The sequence below is a fragment of the Pelecanus crispus genome, chromosome 26, assembly GCF_030463565.1.
Source record: "Pelecanus crispus isolate bPelCri1 chromosome 26, bPelCri1.pri, whole genome shotgun sequence".
Taxonomy (NCBI): Eukaryota; Metazoa; Chordata; class Aves; order Pelecaniformes; family Pelecanidae; genus Pelecanus; species Pelecanus crispus.
The window spans coordinates 731,291-743,418 of NC_134668.1; the positions used below are offsets into that span (position 1 = coordinate 731,291).

The 12,128-nt window shown below is 74.2% G+C and overlaps 1 protein-coding gene across 1 annotated transcript in view; it reads right to left on the bottom strand.

Annotated features, from left to right (window-relative positions):
• CSAD (cysteine sulfinic acid decarboxylase) overlaps positions 1 to 9,683 on the bottom strand; it is a 10,794-nt gene extending 1,111 nt beyond the window's left edge. Inside the window, 11 exon segments of the mRNA XM_075724868.1 lie at positions 2,362 to 2,443; positions 2,586 to 2,650; positions 2,784 to 2,900; positions 4,000 to 4,054; positions 6,203 to 6,282; positions 6,413 to 6,499; positions 6,501 to 6,529; positions 6,640 to 6,758; positions 6,883 to 6,973; positions 8,822 to 8,948; positions 9,558 to 9,683. Of these exon segments, the coding sequence (XP_075580983.1) occupies positions 2,362 to 2,443; positions 2,586 to 2,650; positions 2,784 to 2,900; positions 4,000 to 4,054; positions 6,203 to 6,282; positions 6,413 to 6,499; positions 6,501 to 6,529; positions 6,640 to 6,758; positions 6,883 to 6,973; positions 8,822 to 8,948; positions 9,558 to 9,683 (978 nt within the window).
• Between the last annotated feature and the right edge of the window lie 2,445 nt (positions 9,684 to 12,128).

A 12,128-nucleotide genomic window follows, 5' to 3' on the forward strand; every position in this document is an offset into this window, starting at 1 on the left:
ACGGAGGGGAAGGGGCGTGGGAGCGGGATACCGTGGGGCAGACCCACAGAGGGGAAGGGGCGTGGGGGGGACGCCGTGGGGCAGACCCACGGAGGGGAAGGGGCGTGGGAGTGGGATACCGTGGGGCAGACCCACGGAGGGGAAGGGGGCGTGGGGGGGATGCTGTTGGGCAGACCCACGGAGGGGAAGGGGCGTGGGAGCGGGATACCGTGGGGCAGACCCACAGAGGAGAAGGGGCGTGGGGGGGACGCCGTGGGGCAGACCCACGGAGGGGAAGGGGCGTGGGGGGGGACGCCGTGGGGCAGGCCCATGGAGGGGAAGGGGGCGTGGGGGGCGGATGCCGTGGGGCAGACCCACGGAGGGGAAGGGGCGTGGGAGCGGGATACCGTGGGGCAGACCCACGGAGGGGAAGGGGCGTGGGAGCGGGATACCGTGGGGCAGACCCACGGAGGGGAAGGGGGCGTGGGGGGGATGCTGTTGGGCAGACCCACGGAGGGGAAGGGGCGTGGGAGTGGGATACCGTGGGGCAGACCCACGGAGGGGAAGGGGCGTGGGAGTGGGATACCGTGGGGCAGACCCACAGAGGGGAAGGGGCGTGGGGGGGACGCCGTGGGGCAGACCCACGGAGGGGAAGGGGGCGTGGGGGGGGACGCCGTGGGGCAGACCCACGGAGGGGAAGGGGGCATGGGGGGCGGACGCCATGGGGCAGACCCACGGAGGGGAAGGGGGCGTGGGGGGGGGATGCTGTGGGGCAGACCCATGGAGGGGAAGGGGGCGTGGGAGTGGGATACCGTGGGGCAGACCCACGGAGGGGAAGGGGCGTGGGAGCGGGATACCGTGGGGCAGACCCACAGAGGGGAAGGGGCGTGGGGGGGACGCCGTGGGGCAGACCCACGGAGGGGAAGGGGCGTGGGAGTGGGATACCGTGGGGCAGACCCACGGGTGGGGAAGGGGCGTGGGAGTGGGATACCGTGGGGCAGACCCACAGAGGGGAAGGGGCGTGGGGGGGACGCCGTGGGGCAGACCCACGGAGGGGAAGGGGGCGTGGGGGGGGACGCCGTGGGGCAGACCCACGGAGGGGAAGGGGGCATGGGGGGCGGGACGCCATGGGGCAGACCCACGGAGGGGAAGGGGGCGTGGGGGGGGGATGCTGTGGGGCAGACCCATGGAGGGGAAGGGGGCGTGGGAGTGGGATACCGTGGGGCAGACCCACGGAGGGGAAGGGGCGTGGGAGCGGGATACCGTGGGGCAGACCCACAGAGGGGAAGGGGCGTGGGGGGGACGCCGTGGGGCAGACCCACGGAGGGGAAGGGGGCATGGGGGGCGGACGCCGTGGGGCAGACCCACAGAGGGGAAGGGGCATGGGAGCGGGACGCCATGGGGCAGACCCACGGAGGGGAAGGGGGCGTGGGGGGGGATGCTGTGGGGCAGACCCACGGAGGGGAAGGGGGCGTGGGAGTGGGATACCGTGGGGCAGACCCACGGAGGGGAAGGGGCGTGGGAGCGGGATACCGTGGGGCAGACCCACAGAGGGGAAGGGGCGTGGGGGGGACGCTGTGGGGCAGACCCACGGAGGGGAAGGGGGCGTGGGGGGGATGCTGTTGGGCAGACCCACGGAGGGGAAGGGGCGTGGGAGCGGGATACCGTGGGGCAGACCCACGGAGGGGAAGGGGCGTGGGAGTGGGATACCGTGGGGCAGACCCACGGAGGGGAAGGGGCGTGGGAGTGGGATACCGTGGGGCAGACCCACAGAGGGGAAGGGGCGTGGGGGGGACGCCGTGGGGCAGACCCACGGAGGGGAAGGGGGCATGGGGGGCGGACGCCATGGGGCAGACCCACGGAGGGGAAGGGGGCGTGGGGGGGGATGCTGTGGGGCAGACCCATGGAGGGGAAGGGGGCGTGGGAGTGGGATACCGTGGGGCAGACCCACGGAGGGGAAGGGGCGTGGGAGCGGGATACCGTGGGGCAGACCCACAGAGGGGAAGGGGCGTGGGGGGGACGCCGTGGGGCAGACCCACGGAGGGGAAGGGGGCATGGGGGGCGGACGCCGTGGGGCAGACCCACAGAGGGGAAGGGGGCATGGGAGCGGGACGCCATGGGGCAGACCCACGGAGGGGAAGGGGGCGTGGGGGGGGGACGCCGTGGGGCAGACCCACGGAGGGAAGGGGGCGTGGGGGGCGGACGCCGTGGGGCAGACCCACAGAGGGGAAGGGGGCGTGGGGGGCGGATGCCGTGGGGCAGACCCACAGAGGGGAAGGGGGCGTGGGGGGGATGCTGTGGGGCAGACCCACGGAGGGGAAGGGGGCGTGGGGGGGATGCTGTGGGGCAGACCCACGGAGGGGAAGGGGCGGCGGGACCTACGGGGCCGTGGCGCAGCAGGAAGGCCGAACACTGCAAACCCACCGCCAGCATCTTGTGCGGGTTCCAGGCCACCGAGTCGGCCCTGCGGGAGCGGGGAGTTTTGGGGAGGGGGACGCGCACGGGACGGGGACCCCCCCAGCGCGGGGAGAGGGGGGTCCCCGGTGCGTGACCGGGGAGTTTGGAGCCCGTTTTGGGGGGGCTCGCAGCCGCGGAGGGTGACTCGCCTCTCGATGCCGGCCAGGAGGTGCCGGTGTTTTGGGGAGAGCAGGGCGCTGCCGCCCCAGGCTGCCTGCGGGGCAGGGAGAGGGGTGCCAGAGGGGTCCCCGTCCCCGCAGGCACCCCAGGAAGACGGGGGCCGGGCCGGGGGTCCCAAGGGGACGCGCGCGTCCCCCAGCCCCAGGTCTGGCCCCCCCGTTACTCACGTCCACGTGGAGCCAGAGGCCGTGGCGCTGGCAGACGTCGGCGATGCTGCCCAGCGGGTCGAAGGCGCCCAGCACGGTGGTGCCGCAGGTGGCGCAGACGAAGAAAGGCTCCGCGCCCTGGGACGGGGCGGGAGGCGGGGGGACACGGGGACGAAGTGGGGGACACGGGGACGAAGTGGGGGACACAGGGATGGGAAGTGGGGGACACAGGGATGAAGCGGGGGACACGGGGATGAAGCGGGGGACACGGGGACGAAGTGGGGGACACGGGGACGAAGCGGGGGACACAGGGATGGGAAGTGGGGGACACGGGGATGAAGTGGGGGACACGGGGATGAAGCGGGGGATGCAGGGATGGGAAGTGGGGGACACGGGGATGAAGTGGGGGACACGGGGACGAAGCGGGGGACACGGGGATGAAGCGGGGGACAGGGGGACAAGGTGGGGGACACAGGGATGGGAGGTGGGGGACACGGGGATGAAGTGGGGGACACGGGGATGGGAAGTGGGGGACATGGGGATGAAGTGGGGGACACGGGGACGAAGCGGGGGATGCAGGGATGGGAAGTGGGGGACACGGGGACGAAGCGGGGGACACGGGGACGAAGCGGGGGATGCAGGGATGGGAAGTGGGGGACACAGGGATGAAGCGGGGGACACAGGGATGAAGTGGGGGACACGGGGATGAAGCGGGGGACACAGGGATGAAGTGGGGGACATGGGGATGAAGCGGGGGATGCAGGGACGGGAAGTGGGGGACACGGGGATGAAGTGGGGGACACGGGGATGAAGCGGGGGACACGGGGATGAAGCGGGGGACACAGGGATGGGAGGTGGGGGACACGGGGATGAAGCGGGGGACACAGGGACGAAGCGGGGGATGCAGGGACGGGAAGTGGGGGACACAGGGATGAAGCGGGGGACACAGGGATGAAGTGGGGGACACGGGGATGAAGCGGGGGACACGGGGATGAAGTGGGGGACACGGGGATGAAGCGGGGGACACAGGGATGAAGTGGGGGACACAGGGATGAAGCGGGGGACACGGGGATGAAGTGGGGGACACGGGGATGAAGTGGGGGACACGGGGATGGGGCAGTGGACACAGGGATGAAGTGGGGGACACGGGGATGGGGGGCAGCCCCTCGCAGGCGGCCCTGCCCCAGCACCCCGGGCACCCCGCGGACGCTCCCCGCTGCCCCCCACCCCGCCTCACCTCGGCCTTGGCCCTCTGGATCTCCCTCTCCAGCTCGGCGGGGAGCATCTTCCCCCTGCGGACGGGCAGCAAAACCCAGCGCGGCGGGGACGGCGGGGTCAGTGGGGATGGCGGGGATGGCGGGGATGGAGAGGAAGTGGGGATGGAGAGGAAGTGGGGAAGTGGGGGGATGGCAGGGATGGCGAGGAAGCAGGGACAGCAAGGACAGCGAGGTAGTGGGGATGGCGAGGAAGCGGGGGACGGTGAGGAAGTGGGGACGGCGAGGAAGCGGGGACGGCGAGGAAGCGGGGACGGCGAGGAAGCGGGGACGGCGAGGACAGCGAGGAAGCAGGGATGGCGAGGAAGCGGGGATGGCAGGGACGGCAAGGGAAGTGGGGGACAGTGGGGATGGCGAGGAAGCAGGGACAGCGAGGATGGTGAGGAAGTGGGGACAGCGAGGAAGCGGGGGACAGCAGGGATGGCGAGGGAAGCGGGGGACGGCGAGGAAGCGGGGACAGCGAGGAAGCAGGGACGGCGAGGAAGCAGGGACAGCAGGGACGGCGAGGAAGCGGGGACAGCAGGGATGGCGAGGAAGCAGGGACGGCGAGGAAGCGGGGATGGCGGGGACGGCAAGGGAAGCGGGGACGGTGAGGACAGTGAGGAAGCGGGGACGGCGAGGAAGCGGGGACGGCGAGGATGGCGAGGAAGCAGGGACGGCGGGGGACAGTGAGGAAGCGGGGATGGCAGGGACGGCAAGGAAGTGGGGACAGTGGGGATGGCGAGGAAGCAGGGACGGCGAGGGAAGCGGGGGACGGCAAGGAAGCGGGGGACGGCAGGGATGGTGAGGAAGCGGGGACGGTGAGGATGGTGAGGATGGTGGGGATGGTGGGGATGGCGGGGGACGGCGGGGACAGCAAGGAAGCAGGGATGGCGGGGGGTGGCCAGGGAGGCAGGGACGGTGAGGAAGCGGGGACAGCGAGGAAGCGGGGACGGCGAGGAAGCAGGGACGGCGAGGAAGCAGGGACGGCGAGGAAGCAGGGACGGCGAGGAAGCAGGGACGGCGAGGGAAGCAGGGACGGCAGGGATGGTGAGGAAGCGGGGGACGGCGAGGGATGGTGAGGATGGTGGGGATGGTGGGGATGGCGGGGGACGGCGGGGGACAGCAAGGAAGCAGGGATGGCGGGGATGGCGAGGAAGTGGGGACGACGGGGGAAGTGGGGATGGCAAGGAAGCAGGGACAGCAAGGGCAGTGAGGTAGTGGGGACGGCGAGGAAGCGGGGGACGGCGGGGGACAGTGAGGAAGCGGGGACAGCAAGGACGGCAAGGAAGTGGGGACAGTGGGGGATGGCGAGGAAGCAGGGATGGTGAGGATGGTGGGGATGGTGGGGACGGCGGGGGACAGCAAGGAAGCAGGGATGGCGGGGGGTGGGCAGGGAGGCAGGGACGGTGAGGAAGCGGGGGACAGCGAGGAAGCAGGGACGGTGGGGGAAGCGGGGACGGCAAGGACACGGGGACGGCGAGGATGCGGGGATGGCGGGGGAAGCAGGGATGGCGAGGATGGTGGGGATGGCAGGGAGGCAAGGAAGCAGGGATGGCGGGGGACGGCGGGGACGGCAGGGATGGCGGGGGGACGGCGGGGGACAGCGAGGACGCGGGGATGGCGGGGACGGCGGGGATGGCAGGGACGGCGGGGATGGCAGGGACGGTGGGGATGGCAGGGAGGCAAGGAAGCAGGGATGGCGGGGGACGGCGAGGATGGTGGGGATGGCGAGGATGGCGGGGACGCGGGGATGGCAGGGACGGCGGGGATGCAGGGATGGCGGGGGATGGCAGGGACGGCGGGGACGCGGGGATGGCGGGGGATGGCGGGGGGATGGCGGGGACGCGGGGATGGCAGGGACAGCGGGGACGGCAGGGACGGCGGGGACGGCAGGGACGGCGAGGACGCGGGGGACGGCGGGGATGGCAGGGACGGCGGGGGATGGCAGGGACGGCGGGGGATGGCAGGGATGGCGGGGGATGGCAGGGATGGCGGGGACGGCGGGGATGGCAGGGACGGCGGGGACGGCGGGGACGGCAGGGATGGCGGGGGACGGCGGGGGATGGCGGGGATGGCGGGGGACGGCGGGGATGGCGGGGACGGCGGGGGATGGCGGGGATGGCGGGGGATGGCGGGGATGGCGGGGATGGCGAGGACGCGGGGGATCGTCCCCGGCCCACGCACCTCCCGTCGGTGCCGACCAGGCGCACGTTGTCGGTGCCGATGCCCAGGAACGCGGCTCCTTTCTCGACGGAGTAGTGGCTCTGAGCGGGGGAGCAGACGGGGCTCGGATCTTGGCGGAGCGGGGAGCAAGATCCCAACGGGTTTTTCCCATCCCAAAGCCCGCGTCCCCTTCCCGTCCCCGCCCGGGGGCCGGCAGCCCCGGCTCCGCACCTCCCGGGAGGCGAAGAGGGCCAGGCGCGGCAGGGCCCAGCTGCCTTTCTGCCGGCTCTCGGGGAAGCGGTGGAAGCGGGCCACGTTTCATGGCGTACATGTTGGAGATGGAGCCTCCTGCCAGGGGACAGGGACGCCCGCGTCACGGCCGGGGCCGGTGACAAACCACCGCCGGGGTCGTGGGTGGGGGAGCGGGACGGGGCCGAGCCACCGGCGCGGCCGGGAGCGGGGCCGGTACCCGGGGAGAGAGATGCCGTCGCCGCTGCTCCAGCCCACCAGCTCCCGCAGCTTGGCCAGCACCACCTCCTCCATCAGCACGAACACCGGGGCGATCTCGTAGGTGTATCTACGGGGCGGGGGCAGATCGCCGGCACCGCTCCCCCCCGCCCTCCTCCAGGCTCCCCAAACCCTCAGCACCCCAAAACTGAGGGTTTAGGGCCAACCCCCCCCCCCCATTTTGGGGCACGTACTGGCTGGTGTTGAGGGCCTCGGTGATGAGGCGTCCCGCCAACGCGTGGTGGTCCAGGCCGGAGAAGAGCTGGTTGAAGAAGCGAGGGTGACCTGGGGGCGGAGAAGCCGGGGGACAGCGTCAGGGGTGGGGGTCCGGGACCCCCCCCTCGGCCCCCTGCTCACGGGACCCCCGTCACCACGGGGGCTTGGGCCCTGGGGACGCTGCCGTGAGGGGACAACGGTGACCCGGGGGAGCGGGGATGCGCCCGGACCCCTGCGTGTGGCGGGGATGAGGGGGGACGCGCCCGGACCCCTGCGTGTGGCGGGGATGAGGGGGGGACGCGCCCGGACCCCTGCGTGTGGCGGGGATGAGGGGGGACGCGCCCGGACCCCTGCGTGTGGCGGGGATGAGGGGGGGACGCGCCCGGACCCCTGTGTGCGGCGGGGATGAGGGGGGACACGCCCGGACCCCTGCGTGTGATGGGGATGAGGGGGGGACGCGCCCGGACCCCTGCGTGTGGCGGGGATGAGGGGGGACGCGCCCGGACCCCTGCGTGTGATGGGGATGAGGGGGGGGACGCGCCCGGACCCCTGTGTGCGGCGGGGATGAGGGGGGACGCGCCCGGACCCCTGCGTGTGATGGGGATGAGGGGGGGACGCGCCCGGACCCCTGCGTGTGGCGGGGATGAGGGGGGACGCGCCCGGACCCCTGCGTGTGATGGGGATGAGGGGGGGGACGCGCCCGGACCCCTGTGTGCGGCGGGGATGAGGGGGGACGCGCCCGGACCCCTGCGTGTGATGGGGATGAGGGGGGGACGCGCCCGGACCCCTGCGTGTGGCGGGGATGAGGGGGGACGCGCCCGGACCCCTGCGTGTGATGGGGATGAGGGGGGGACGCGCCCGGACCCCTGCGTGTGATGGGGACAGGAGGGGGGGACGCGCCCGGACCCCTGTGTGTGGCGGGGATGAGGGGGGACGCGCCCGGACCCCTGCGTGTGATGGGGATGGGAGGGGGGGACGCGCCCGGACCCCTGCGTGTGATGGGGATGAGGGGGGGGACGCGCCCGGACCCCTGCGTGTGATGGGGATGAGGGGGGGACGCGCCCGGACCCCTGCGTGTGATGGGGATGAGGGGGGGACGCGCCCGGACCCCTGCGTGTGATGGGGATGAGGGGGGGACGCGCCCGGACCCCTGCGTGTGATGGGGATGAGGGGGGGACGCCTGCACCCGTCACCCCGGGACAGCGACCGGCTGGGGTGGGGAGGCAGCCTGGCACCCAGGCACCGCCTGCAAACTGGGACCAGTTGGGAGCAGCTGGGACCAAACCGGGAGCAGCTGGGGCTGAACTGGGAGCAGCCGGGACCGAACTGGGAGCAGCTGGGGCTGGACTGGGAGCAGCGGGACCGAACTGGGAGCAGCCGGGACCGAACTGGGAGCAGCGGGGCTGGACTGGGAGCAGCCGGGACCAAACTGGGAGCAGCCGGGACCAAACTGGGAGCAGCGGGGCTGGACTGGGAGCAGCCGGGACCAAACTGGGAGCAGCTGGGGCCGAACTGGGAGCAGCTGGGGCCAGACTGGGAGCAGCGGGACCGAACTGGGAGCAGCAGGGCCGGACTGGGAGCAGCAGGGGCCGGACTGGGGGACTGGGGGCAGCCGGGACTGAACTGGGGGCAGCCGGGACCGGACTGGGAGCAGCTGGGGCCGGACTGGGAGCAGCCGGGACTAAACCGGGAGCAGCTGGGGCCGGACTGGGAGCAGCCGGGACCACACTGGGAGCAGCCGGGACCACACTGGGAGCAGCCGGGACCACACTGGGGGACTGGGGGCAGCCGGGACCGAACCGGGGGGGCAGCTGGGGCCGGATTGGGAGCAGCTGGGGCCGGACTGGGAGCAGCTGGGGCCGGACTGGGAGCAGCTGGGGCCGGACTGGGAGCCGGGCCGCGGGCGGCGGTGCTCACAGGTTTTGACGCTGTAGCGGATGAGGTCCCGGCAGCGCTCCAGCAGCCTCTCCGGCGGCTCCCCGCCGCTCCGCAGCTCCAGGTCCAGCAGCTCCCGCAGCTCCCGGGGCTCCTTCCAGTCGCAAACCTGCGGGAAGGGGGACGGGAGCCGGCCCCGCCGGGACCCCCGCCCCGCTCCTACCCCCCCGCCGCCCTACAACGCCGGCTGCGCAGCCCCGCTCCTACGCTGCCGTCGCCAAATTGTCCGGGAACGGGAGCCCGGGTGAGGCGTTATCGTCCCGACTGCGGAACCGCGAGGAGCGACCACGCGTTTGCCAAGAAGGAAAGCGGCGGGGAAGGTCGTTTCGGCGGGGGGAGACCGCGACCACCGGCTCGGTTGAAAAACCGGGGAAAACCTTCCCGGGGAAAACGCCCTCCGGCACGCGTAGTAAGTTAAAATCATATCGCGCCTTCAAATTGGAGCGAAGACGAGAGGAGCGGTAGGAGACGGGCGCGCTTGGCGAATTTAACGATCGCTGGAGGAGGCGCGGCGTTCCTTGTCACGTATAAAAGTTAGAGAAGCCGTGGGCGAGCGCGCTGGCTTTGGGAATCGCCAGCCGGCGCCGGAGCCGGCGCAGCTCCGGGAATAAACCAGCGGGCCTCGGCGCCTGGAGAGCGGGCGCAGGGCACGCCGGCACCACGGGCGCCGTTTGGGACGGCACCCCCCGCCTCGCCGGGGGCTCCGGCTCTCACCCACCTTCTCGGTCACATCCGTCCCCTTCCGTACGGCTTCATCCAGCAGCACCTGGAAGGCTTCCTGCAGGAATTCCTCCCCGGCTGCTTTATCCAAGCCGGGATGTTCCAGCCAGCTGCTCTCCGCCATTGCGCCGGTTCCGGCTCGATCCCGTGCGGCGGGGCAGCTCCGGGATGGCCGCCGGTGCCGGGAGGGACCCCGGGAGGGACCCCCCCACCTCCCCCACGCTGTTCCCCGGATCGGCGGAGCGAGCCGGCCGGGAAGCGAGCCGGGATGAGGGGCTCCCCTCGCCCAGGCGGGGATTTCCCTCTTGGCCACGTCGTCTCCGAGAGGGACAAGGGACAAAGTCCGCGGCCTCGAAGAGCGGCTCTCAAAGGCGTGCCCGGGGCCGGGCCGGGGGCTTCCCCCAAAATCGTGCCCCCACCCCGGCGGGGCCCTGGGAGCCGGCTGGGGCTGCCGAAGCGGGGATGGCGGAGGAGGGAGGGGGACGCGCAGCCAGCCGAGAGCGGCCGTCCCGGCGTCCCCCGCCGCTGCCCGGGCTGGGGGGTCCCGTCCCCCCGTCCCACCCCGCCGGGCCTGGGGTCCTCACCCCGAGGGCAGGGGGACAGGGACGCGGCTTCGGCCCGGAGGGGGACGGCGCCGATGGGGGGGCCCGGCGCTGCCCCCCCCGCCATGGCAGGGCCACCCCGGGGGCGTGGGGCCGGGGGCGTGGGGCCACCGGGAGCCCCCAGCCCGGCCCCGGCAGCGAGGGGGCACGGGGAGACCCTCTTCACCCCCCCGGCCGCGGCCTGAAGCGACGGGGAGGGGCAGGAGCCGCCCCGGGGGGGGCAGTGGGGTGGGGGGGGGTACACACCGACCCCCGGGGGTGCCGCAGCGGGGTGGGGGACCCCACCGGGGGTCGGGGGGGGGGGGGGGTAAAAACTGCCCCGGGGCAGTGACGGGGACAGGGCCCGCCCGGGGCAGTAACGCGCGGGCAGCTCCCCGGGGCGGGCGGCGGGGCCCGGGGGTCGGGCCCAGGCCCAGCGCCGGGCTAGGCCGCGCCGCCCGTTGCCCCGGCAACTGCCCGACTCCAAGATGGCGGCGCGGCGGGCGGTGGCGCGGAGCGGCAGCGCGCATGCGCGGCGCGCCCCACTGCCTGCCGTCCCCCGCCGGAAGTGCTGGCCGGGGAGGGGGGGGAAGAGGCTGTTTCCGGTTCCGGGTCGGCGGCGGCGGCCGAGGAAGGGGGGGGGGCGCCGGGGCCGCGGCTGTTTGTAAACTTGTCGGTGCGGCGGGCGGCGCGGAGCGGAGCGCGGAGGGGCCGCGGCAGGTACGGACCCGCCCCTTCCCGCCGGCACCGAGCGCCGGGGGAGGGGGGCCCGGCCCGGCCCAGCGGGGGCCGCCCGCGCGCCTCACCGGGCCCGGCCGCGCGCGCCGCCGCCTCGGCCCCGCCCCCACCGGGCGGTACCGGGAGGGGGGAGGGGGAACCGTGGGGGTGGGGGGGGGGGGCGCGATAGCGGGGCGGGCCCAGCGCGCAGGCGCGGTGAGTCCCCACCGGGAGGGGCGGCCCCTCCCCCCGCCGGGTCACCCCTCTGACCCCCGGTGGGACCCCCCGGACCCCCGTGGGACCCCCCCGGGACCGCCGTGGGACCCCCGGTGGGACTCCCCGGACCCCCGTGTGACCCCCGGTGGGACCCCCCGCGGTGGGACCCCCCATGTGACCCCCGGTGGGACCCCCCCGGGACCCGCATGTGACCCCCAGTGGGACCCCCCCGGTGGAACCCCCCCGGGACCCCCGGTGTGACCCCCGGAACCTGCGTGTGACCCCCCGGGACCCCGCTGTGCCCCCTCCCCCGTGTGACCCCCGCCCCGGGTCACCCCCCAGCCCCGCCCCCCCGGGGACACCCCCCCCCTCGCGTCACCCCCGCTCCCCCCCGTGTCACCCCCGCCCCGGGGTCACCCCCCTACATCACCCCCCAACCCCCCCGCCCAGGCCATCGCCCCCCCGACCCGGGCCGTGTCACCCACCCTGGGCCCGGCCCCCCCAGTGTCACCCCCTGCCCACCCCCCCCGTAGCATCGTCCCTTCCCAACCCGGGCCCCCCCGCCTCCTGTCCCCCCCAGCCTCATCGTCCCCCCCCCAAACCGCGCCACCCCCGCCTCACCTAACACCCCCCCCCCAAAGCCACCTCTTGTCCCCCACACCCAAATTTCCCCCCGTGGGGCATCGGGGGGCCGGGGACCCCCCCGTCCCTTTCCAGCCGGGGGGCTGGGGTCCCCCCCATGGCACGGGGGGGGGGGCCCCCCCCGTGTCCCCGTAACCGTCCCCTCCCTCCCCGCAGGCGAAGAGCGGCGGCGGCGGCAGCAGCGGCAGCGTTGTCCCCGCGGGGAGCCGGCTCCCGCCCCGGGGAAGGGGCGGCGGGGAGGGGGGGGGATGTCCCCTCTCTAAGAAGCGTTGGGGGCAGCTGCCCGTCCTGCCTACCCCTGCCCAACCCCGCCAGCCCCCCCCGGGGTTGAGGAGGAGGCGCCTCACCGCACCCACCCGCGGCGCCGGGGCAAAGATGTCGGCAAAGTGGAGGGTACTGGACGAGCCCGGCAA